The sequence below is a fragment of the Eimeria necatrix genome, genomic scaffold, assembly GCF_000499385.1.
Source record: "Eimeria necatrix Houghton genomic scaffold, Enh_scaff1273, whole genome shotgun sequence".
In the NCBI taxonomy this organism is placed as follows: Eukaryota; Apicomplexa; class Conoidasida; order Eucoccidiorida; family Eimeriidae; genus Eimeria; species Eimeria necatrix.
The window spans coordinates 1-9,071 of NW_013652036.1; the positions used below are offsets into that span (position 1 = coordinate 1).

The 9,071-nt window shown below is 58.1% G+C and overlaps 5 protein-coding genes across 5 annotated transcripts; 3 read left to right on the forward strand and 2 right to left on the reverse strand.

The window, feature by feature from the left end:
- Positions 1-13: 13 nt before the first annotated feature.
- ENH_00009120 (TBC domain containing protein, related) lies at positions 14-1,082 on the reverse strand (the record flags this gene model as incomplete). Its single annotated transcript, XM_013578732.1, has 2 exons — positions 14-658; positions 816-1,082. Coding segments are annotated over 2 exons (912 nt in total), but the record flags the coding sequence as incomplete, so codon positions are not given.
- A 1,298-nt stretch (positions 1,083-2,380) lies between these two features.
- On the forward strand, positions 2,381-3,154 carry ENH_00009130 (hypothetical protein, conserved; the record flags this gene model as incomplete). The annotated part of the gene is made up of 3 exons (XM_013578733.1): positions 2,381-2,452; positions 2,635-2,692; positions 2,991-3,154. 3 exons carry the CDS (start codon positions 2,381-2,383, stop codon positions 3,152-3,154), a joined length of 294 nt encoding a protein of 97 aa, XP_013434187.1.
- Positions 3,155-4,011: 857 nt separating this feature from the next.
- ENH_00009140 (hypothetical protein, conserved) lies at positions 4,012-5,209 on the forward strand (the record flags this gene model as incomplete). The annotated part of the gene is made up of 2 exons (XM_013578734.1): positions 4,012-4,532; positions 4,849-5,209. 2 exons carry the CDS (start codon positions 4,012-4,014, stop codon positions 5,207-5,209), a joined length of 882 nt encoding a protein of 293 aa, XP_013434188.1.
- Positions 5,210-6,323: 1,114 nt separating this feature from the next.
- On the reverse strand, positions 6,324-8,234 carry ENH_00009150 (60S ribosomal protein L10a, putative; the record flags this gene model as incomplete). Its single annotated transcript, XM_013578735.1, has 6 exons — positions 6,324-6,446; positions 6,600-6,816; positions 7,097-7,221; positions 7,329-7,411; positions 7,545-7,645; positions 8,230-8,234. The coding sequence occupies 6 exons, from the start codon at positions 8,232-8,234 to the stop codon at positions 6,324-6,326; spliced, it is 654 nt and encodes a 217-aa protein (XP_013434189.1).
- Positions 8,235-8,558: 324 nt separating this feature from the next.
- On the forward strand, positions 8,559-8,954 carry ENH_00009160 (40S ribosomal protein S24, putative; the record flags this gene model as incomplete). The annotated part of the gene is made up of 1 exon (XM_013578736.1): positions 8,559-8,954. The coding sequence occupies one exon, from the start codon at positions 8,559-8,561 to the stop codon at positions 8,952-8,954; it is 396 nt and encodes a 131-aa protein (XP_013434190.1).
- Positions 8,955-9,071: the final 117 nt, after the last annotated feature.

Sequence of the window (9,071 nt, forward strand, 5' to 3'; positions counted from 1 at the left end):
CCCTCCCAAGCACCCTCCCCGCCCCCGTCCCAGCCCCCAGCAGCAGCAGCGCAGCACCGCAGCACCGCAGCAGCGCAGCAGCAGCAGCAGCAGCAGCAGCAGCAGACTCGAGGTGGATGTTGGCGGCGTCTTGGACGATCTTGAGGAAGAAAGAGCCCGCAGCTTCCTGGCCAGGAGCCTTAGCAGCATTTGGGAACTTGCTGGGATCCAATCTGAGGATCTCAAGGGCCTCAGCAGCACTTGCTGCTGCCAGCAGCTGCTTGCTGCAGCACTGCAGCAGCGCGAGGGCGAACTGGAAGAGAAAAGCAGCGCCGCAGCGCAGCAGCTGCTCGAAGAACAGCAGCAAAGCTTCGAAGGGCAGCACGTGGACGTTCAGCCCCACAAACCACTTGCTGCAGTAGGCCTCGGGGCAGCAGCAAAAGGCAGCAAGCCGCGCAGCAACAGCAGGCTGCTGCTGCTGCAGCAGCTTCTGCAGCACGCGGGCGTCCCTTACGTAAGCCACGGGGGCCGCTTTGAAGTACCCAGGAAGGTACAGCCGGTGCAGCCCCACGCACAGCTGCAGCACGGCTTCTGCTGGCAGCAGCAGCAGCAAAAACGAAGCCACAAAACCCAAACCCTGGTGGTAGTCCCCCACTTCCGGCCACAACGAAGACAGCACCTGCAGCAGCAGCAGCAGCAGCAGCAGCAGCAGCAGCAGCGGCAGTCGCAGACAAGCCAAACGGCCCAAACGCGGCCCCTCCACCACACAAACTAACCCAGTGACCCTCCTGCTGCTGCTGCTGCTGCTGCTGCTGCTGCTGCTGCTGCTGGCTTACCGCGACGAGCTGCTGCTGGAACTGGGGAGACTTGAAAGTGCGCTCGGCGTCCAAGACGAAGATGCGTTTTGCTGCTTCGTCTTCGCAGTCCGGCTGCAGCAGCTGCGGCTCCACTGCAGCAGCGCCGTGCCGCTCCTCCAGCAGCAGCAGCAGCTTTGCTGCGCGCTGCTGCAGCGCAGCAGCAGACTCCGGGCAGAAGAAATTCGCGTTCCGGTTCAGCAACGGCGCCTCCCGCTCCGTCTCCCAAAACTCCGAGCTCCCGATCATCTTCGCCGCTGCTGCTGCTGCTGCTGCTGCTGTTGCTGCTGCTGCTGCTGCTGCTGTGTTGCTGCGCGAAGCGCAACCCGCGGTAGGGTCAGGCTGGAGCCAGAAGCGCCTGGGGGGCCCGCAGCGGCCACTCGGCACGCCGGGCAGCAGGGGAAGCTGAAATAAATTCAAAAAGACAGTCGAAATAGCTTTCTTTGAACACTTTTCCTGAATAATTTCCCAAAGAAAAGGAAACTCCGGAGTTCAGATCGCCAGCAACTTGAACGCCCGCATGCAGCGAAGGCAGCCACGGGCTCTCCTGCTGCACAAGCCGGGACCCTCCAACCCTAAACCCTAAACCCTAAACCCTAAACATTAAAAAAAGTATTTATTATTTATGGTTTTTGCGTTTCTCTCGCGGCTCTTCAGCTGTCTAGACACCTGGAACCCCCGCAACGCGACGCTCGACAAGCCTGCGCATCCAGTTTTCGCATTCTACTCATTGCAGCCGCGTCTGCGGCTCCAACGCAAAACCGACTTCTCTTTCGACTTTCTTTTGCATTTATTAAATCATTTTCAATGTCAGTTGCGCGCTTTCCCGCAGCTTTCCCGGCGGATCAGCAGCTAACCACGCCCGGCAGCAGCAGCGCGCCCGTCGCATTCCGCCGCCCGGGGAGGCTCAGCCACCTCTGAGCGATTCCAGCTAATACTTCTTGCATATTGGGCTTTTTCTGGCATTGTAGCAGCAGCAGCAGCAGCAGCAGCAGCAGCAGCTCGAAGCTTCCCAGTTGAGGCCGCCTCCGTGCACTTAGCACGGACCGCTCACTGGATCCTACTTAGCCTGCAGCAGTAGCCGCAGTAGCGGCTCCGGCAAGCGCTGCAGCAACAGAGGCAGCAACAGCTGCAGCAGCTGCAGCAGCAACCGCAGCAGCAGCAGCAGCAGCGAACTAAATGTAACGGGATTTGACGCCGTGGCGTTCAAACCCTCCAAGTGTGCGCTGGCTCGCAGCGCAGTAGCAAAAGGCCCCGCGCCGTTACTTACTGCAGGCGCAGCAATGAGGCTCGAGAAGCTCCTGCTGCTGGTGCAGCAGCAGCAGCAGCTGGTGCTGCAGCTGCTGCTGCTGCTGCTCTCATGCACAGTGCGTCCTGACTCGCTCAGCTGCCTTTGGTGGAGGCCCTCCTCCTCTTTTCCCTTTTAGTTATTTACTTTTATCAAGTGAGTGCACGTGCAGATTGCTTGGCTCGAGCTGCTGCTGCTGCTGCTGCTGCTGCTGCTGCTGCTGCTGCTGCTGCAGGCAGCAGACGCCTCAAGTGTCAGCATGTCGCGCCCGCTGCCCGAGATGGACGGCTGGTTTTTCGTGGCGAAGTACATTCGGCCTGAGTGGTTCCAAGTAAGACAATCGGCAGCAGCAGCAGCAGCAGCAGCAGCAGCAGCAGCAGCAGCAGCAGCGGTGCAGCAGAGCAGCAGCAGCAGCAAAACGAAGCCGTCAGGGCTCGCCGCACAGCATGCACTATGCGTTTTGCTGCTGCAGTTGATTTGCTGCTGCAGCAGCTTTTTGTGTTTTGTCTGCAGTGGACATTAACAGTTTTGATATTTTTAATTTTCGTCATTTTGTCGCAGCTGAGCTGCTGTGAGTCAGAAGCCCAGCAGCACTGCTAGGGTTTAGGGTTTGCAGATTGAGTGAGGGTTTAGGGTTTAGGGTTTGCAAATTCAGGGCTTAGGGTTTAGGGTTTGCAGATTGAGGGTTTAGGGTTTAGGGTTTGCAGATTGAGGGCTTTGGGTTTAGGGTTTGCAGATGGGGGGTTGATTGTGTGCAGATTCAGGGTTTAGGGTTTAGGGTTTGCAGAGTTGGGGCTAACTAGGGTTTAGGGTTTGCAGCGGGGCTGCGGTGTACAGACACCTCGCGCCTGCTGCTGCGTGTCCTGCAGTTCGCCCAGCAGATGTGAACAAATTCGATAAGACAATGAGGGCCCCCGGCAGCAGCGGGGGGGCCCCCGGGGGGCCCCCCGGGGGCAAGAAGGGGCCCCCCAAGGTGGCTGCAAAGGGGGACAAGCAGCCGCCGCCTCCGAAGAAAGCTGCTGCGAAGAAGTGAGGGCTAGGGTTTAGGGTTTAGGGTTTAGGGTTTAGGGTTCGGGAGGTTTCTTGGGGGCTGCTTGCCGCAGCTTGGAGGCAAGAAAAGAGGCAATTGGAGGCGGAAAGCGGCGGAAATTGATCTTTATTTCGCAAATTTGTTTTCTTATTGCTCTTATTTTTTGTTTTTTAATTAAAAAGGTACTTTTTGCCTCGCTTTTGGCTAAGGGGGAGGGGGGGGGTTCAGGTTCTGAAAGGAAGCGGGAGGGGAACTGGATTTGAATTGATTTGAATTTGATTTAAATCAATTCAAATTTGGTTACTTCAGATAATTGTGCATTTTTAGTAGCTCTAGAGATCCGTTTCAGCGAAGCAAAAGTAGAAAACAAACGAAGTAGCAAAAAAACAAAAGTGACGAGCATTCAAGTCAGCTCGCGCGTCAGGTGTCTGTACACCTGGGGCGGCGGCGCCCGCCAAAGGAGAACAGCGGCGCCCGCCACTTTTCATAACGAGGAAAGAACTCTTTTTCTTTTTATTTATGTTTATTTTATGTTTTTTAATTTGATTGGAGTCGGCAGATCTGCAGACAAGCAGCCCTGCCACAGCCCCGGGACCCGAGCGCATCCATCGGAAGCCTCTAGCGTTCATGGGAGGCATATTAGGGGTTTGGAATCAAATTTTCGCTAGCCTTAATTGCATAAATATGCTAAATTATCAGTTTTTATATTTATTTTCAACAATTAAGTCTCCACTTTCCGAGTTTTCTGCCGCCGGCAGCCCTCGGAGGCCCCGGGGCGGCTGTCGGCGCCAGCGAAGATGAGGACTTCGCCGCATTTAATTATTTTTTTGTTTTAATTTAATACTTTGTTGCACTGAGACATGCAGCGGGCTGGCAGCCTTCGGCGGCCCCGGGGCTTCTTCGTCTCGCCTGCACAAGAGAGGCTGCGGCGGCAGCAGCAGCAACAGCAGCAGCTGCTGCTGCTGCTGCTCATAACAGCAGCAGCAGCAGCAACACCTGCAGCAGCAGCTCCCCTAGCAGGGGCCTCCCCCTTGGCCCCCTTCAATGCCTGGGGGGCCCCCAGGGAGCTGCAGAGGCCTACGGGGGGCCCCAGGGGCCCCCCCAGGGGCCCCCAGGCCTTCATCTGCTGCCAGTACCCTCTAAGCTTATTTGCTGCACCTCCAGTTGGCAGCAGTTTCGAGCCTGTGGGCTGTCTGTACACCGCAGGCACCAGCAGCAGCAGCAGCAGCAGCAGCAGCAGCAGCAGCAGCAGCAGCAGCAGCAGCAGCAGCAGAAGTGTAGCAGCAAAAGAAAGAGACCCGCGAAGAAGCACTAGACGTTTTGGCTTCTCCGTCCTGCTAAACCCTGAAGCTGCCACAAACAGTCAAGAACTCGAACAAATGTGAGCCGCAGTTGCTGCTGCTGCTGCTGCTGCTAGTGCTGCTGCTGCAGTTGCTGCTTTCCCTGCTGCTGCTGCTAGTGCCTCTGCTGCAGCTGCTGTCGCTTCTGCCGCTGCTGCCTCCCGTTCTGCTGCTGCTGCTGCAAGCAGCAGCAGCAGCAACAGCAGCAGCAGCAGCAGCTGCCGGCGTCCTTTTTGCTTCCATTCTGCTTCCGCCGCTGCAGCAGCTTTTGCTGCTGGCGCGGCAGCACCTGGAGCAGCAGCAAAGAGGGGCCATTCCCCGCTGCTGCTGCTGCTGCTGCTGCTGCTGCTGCTGCAGGCACTTTGCTGCTGCGCGGCTGTTTCTGCGGCTGTGGGCGGAAAGCGGAGTGCAGCGGGAGCTGCGGCGGAGGTGTCGATACACCCCGCGAGTCACCCGCGGCCAGGGCGGCCGCCGGCTGGTGCTGCAGCGGCGGCTGCAGCAGCGGCTGCTGCAGCAGCAGCAGCAGCAGCAGAGCAGCAGAATCAACTGGCAGGAGCCGCTGCAGCTCAAGGCCCACCACTTGGAGCGCCTCATTGCTGCGCTCAAGGAGAATGCGGAGTTCGAGCAGCGCAAGCTGCAGCAGCAGCAGAAGGAAGCAGCAGCAGCAGCAGCTGCTGCTGCTGCTGCTGCTCCTGCTGCAGCACAGGGGCGCTCGTAGCTGCTGCTGCTGCTGCTGCTGAAGACCTTCGGACAATTTTTGGGTGAAATTCAACGCCGGGATAACACGCGGGAATATGAAAGTGCAAAAGTGCTGCTGCAGCAAATGTTTGCTGCTGCAGCAAACGTTTGCTGCTGCAGCAAACATCCAACAAAACATTTTGCTGCATTATGATGGAAATTAAAAAGAAATAAAGAATAAATTCTTTTTAAATTAAAATTTATTTATTTGCAAATTATGAGAACTGCAAACGCGCCACTTGCTGCGCGGGTCGCCGCGGGTGTATGTACACCCCAGCAGCGCAGCTGCAGCAGAGAGCAGCAGCAGGCAGCAGCAGCAGACAGCAGCAGCAAATTGCAGCAAGCTGCAGCAGCAGCGAACTGCAGCAGCAGCAAACTGCAGCAGCAAACTGCAGCAGCAAACTGCGGCGTGCAGGGCTGCTGCAGCTTCTGCTTCAAATCATTTTTAATTTGAATTCTTGAAGACGAATTCAACAAATAAATCAAAAGAATTTTAATTCATATTTTAATTTATTTCTCCTAATTTTGAACTTCCGATAAATTGAATAATTAACTCCAATTAAAGGAATAAAGATTGTCTTTTAAATCGCAGTTGCAACCTGATAGACTGCTGCAGCTTCCACTACACCGACTAGTTCGGCTGCTGCTGCTGCTGCTGCTGCTGCTGCTGCTGCTGCTGCTGCTGCAGTGCGTGTCTGCGTTGGTTACGGTGAAGCTGAGGTGTCTGTACACCCCGCACTACTGCCGGCCTTCAATTCGCCTAAAACGAAACTCTCCTTCTTTAGTCCACTGCCCGCGCTCTCCCCCCTGCAGCAGCAGCAGCAGCAGCTGCTGCTGCTGCTTCTGCTGCAGCAGCAGCGAAACAGGCAGCTGCTGCTGGTGCCCCGGCTGCAGCAGCAGCAGCCGTTGCAGCAGCCCCAACCAGTGCAGTGGAAGCAGCAAATGCCGCAGCAGCAGCTGCAGCAGGTGCAGCAACAGCTGCAGCAGCTCCTGCAGCAGCTGCTGCAGCAGCTGCTGCAGCAGCAGCTGGCTAGCTGCGAGTGCGTGCATGCAGAGGGACTGCGGCCCCCGCTGCTGCTGCTGCTGCTGCTGGCTCAGCCGTAAATGGTGTGGCACTTTCCCATGGTGCTCTTGATGTGCAGCCGCTTGACATTATTCCAATTCTTTTTCAAAAGTGAAACCAAGAAGTTTATCGCCATCGTCAGGTTGTAGCGCACCTGTACGTACACCCCAGCGCCCCAAAGCTGCTGCTGCTGCTGCTGCTGCTGCTGCTGCTGCTGCTGCTAGAGCGCGGCGCCGCGGGCGCGCTGCAAACCCCAAGCCCCAAACCCTAAACCCCAAACCCTAAACCCTAAACCCTAAACCCTCACCTGGGCCTCGGTCATCTCGACGTTGGCGACGGCGACGCCCATGCAGAGGACCTTCTTGAGTTGGAACTTCACAGAAGACCGAACTTCGAGGATTTTGTCTTCGATTTTGTCTTGGTGAGTAATGAGAGTGGGAAACTTGCCGGCCTTGTTCAGCCCGGGCCCGAGGTAGCGCGGAATCTGCGGGATCAGCGCCTGCGAGGCCAGGAAAGCGTCGTACCTGCGTCCCCAAACGCGCAACCAACTCCAAATTCGAATTAATTTTCCTTTTTTATTCTTATTTCGCGAAAAAAAAACAAAAATGCACCGACAGAAACCCCAGATCGCGCCCGCGCACTCCGCGAGCGGCGCGCCGGCGCTGGGGTGTACGTACACCCCAGGAGGCGCGTTCCGAGCGCAGAAAAGTGGAGAAAAAAAGCAAATAAAGGAAATTAATTCATTATTTGAATAAATAAACGGAAATGCAGCACGAAATGGAACTAAAAAGGAAAAAAACGCACTTGCGCGCCAACTTTTTCACAATTTTCTTGTTCTTGTTGATCTTCTTCAGCGCCTCGACGTCCATACAGTCGAGGCCCAAAGCCTTCGCCTCCTCCACGTGCACAGCATCGCCGATCACACAAACCTGCACAAACACACACCTGCTGCTGCTGCTGCTGCTGCTGTTGCTGCTGCTGCTGCTGCTGCTGCTGCTGATCCTGCGGGAATAAAAAGCTGCTGCAAAAGGCCCACCTTGGACTTGGCGCGGGGCACGTGGGGGAGGCGGACAGAGCCGGAGAAACGCTTGTCTCTCTGCGTGTCATAATCCTTAAGGCCTGCAACAAAGCAGCAGCAGCAGCAGCAGCAGCAGCAGCATCGGCGCCGTTCTGCTGCTGCTGCTGTGTGCTTTGCAAGAACCCAGCTGTCTGCTGCTGCTGCTGCTGCTGCTGCTGCTGCAGTGGGACGCACTGATCTGCAGCTCGATGGTCTCGACGAACTTCCTCTTCTTCTCCTGCGAGCCCTTCAGGATGGAGGCGATGGCCGCGTTGAGGGTCTCCTGGCTGAGTTTGCTGCAGACGCAGTAGCAGCAGCACAGCAGCAGCACAGCAGCAGCAGAGCAGTTGGCAGCAGCAGCTCGAGAGCAGCAGCTGGGAAGTTGCTGCGCTGCGGAGTGGCGGCTCTGTGGCGGGTTGGGCGTGTGTGTGGCAGCTCGCGGCCTGTGCGCAGAGTTCGGGTGTATGTACACCCGAACTCTGTGGCCTCTGGCGCGGCGCTGCGCGCGGCGCTGCTGCGCGCGGCGCCGCGCGCGGCGGCTTTGGGGGTTTTGAAAGGGAAAAGTGGGAGTTGGGAGTGGAATAAAAGGCAAAAAGTGGAATAAAAAGCAAAAAAGATGGAATTAAAATTAAAAATAAGCGGAGTGAGTGGCGGCGCTGCGCGCAGCGGCGGCGTCGGCGCGCGGCGGCTGAGGCGGCGGGCGGCGCCTGGCCTGGGGGCGTTTGGCGCGGGTTTGCGGGGAAAGCTGGGAAATTAGGGCTTGAAAAGAAGGGAATTTGGAAAAGAAAAGCAAATGGAGGGGCGGGAGGGCCCGGGGGGCCGTTTTTCGGGGAAGATCGCCCCACTGGGTGTTTGGCGGCGCGGCGCGCGGGCGGCGTACCTCATTGTGGCGGCGGCGGGCGGCGCGGTGCAGCTCGGAAAGGCGCGGCTGCTCGGCTGGTTTTATCTTTTGCTTCTTTTCTCTCTTCCACCTGCTGCTGCGCATCATCCGCAGCCGCAGCAGCAGCAGCAGCAGCCCCGCCGCTGCAGTGGGGCGCAGCAGCGCCCGCCGCAGCCCCGCCCTACCGCAGCAGCAGCAGCAGCAGCAGCTCCAGCCCAGCCCCCTGTGGGGCAGCCCACCCAGCCCAATTAAACCCTCCCAACTCTTCCCTCCCATCTCAACGATCCCACCCAACCTGCTGCTGCTGCTGCTGCTGCTGCTGCTGCACAATGTCGGACTCCAAAGCCCCGTTCAGCGTGCGTCTGCGCAAGCTGCAGTCCAACCCGCTGCTGCAGCGCAAGCAACTCTGGGTGGACGTGCTGCACTCGGGCCGCGCCAACGTCAGCCGCAAAGAACTGCAGCAGCGCCTTGCGCAGCAGTTCAAAGCCGCAGACCCGCGCTGTCTCGTCTTGGCGGGCCTTCGCACGGCCTTCGGCGGCGGCCGCTCGCGCGGGCAGGCGCTGCTCTACGCGGACTTCCGCGCGGCGCAGCGCTTCGAGCGCCGCTTTCGACTCAGGCGCATGCAGGCGGCCGAGGCGGAGCCGAAAAAGGGGAGGAGGGCCACCAAGGAACTCAAAAATAGGAAGAAAAAGGTTTGCTGCTGCTGCTGCTGCGGAGGAGGATGATGGTGGTGGTGGTGCTGGTGATGCTGGGGGGGAGCGGGCGTTGGAACGGGGCGCGGGGAGGCTGGGGAGCTGCTGCTGCTGCTGCTGCTGCTGCTGCTGCTGCTGCTGCGGCTGGGG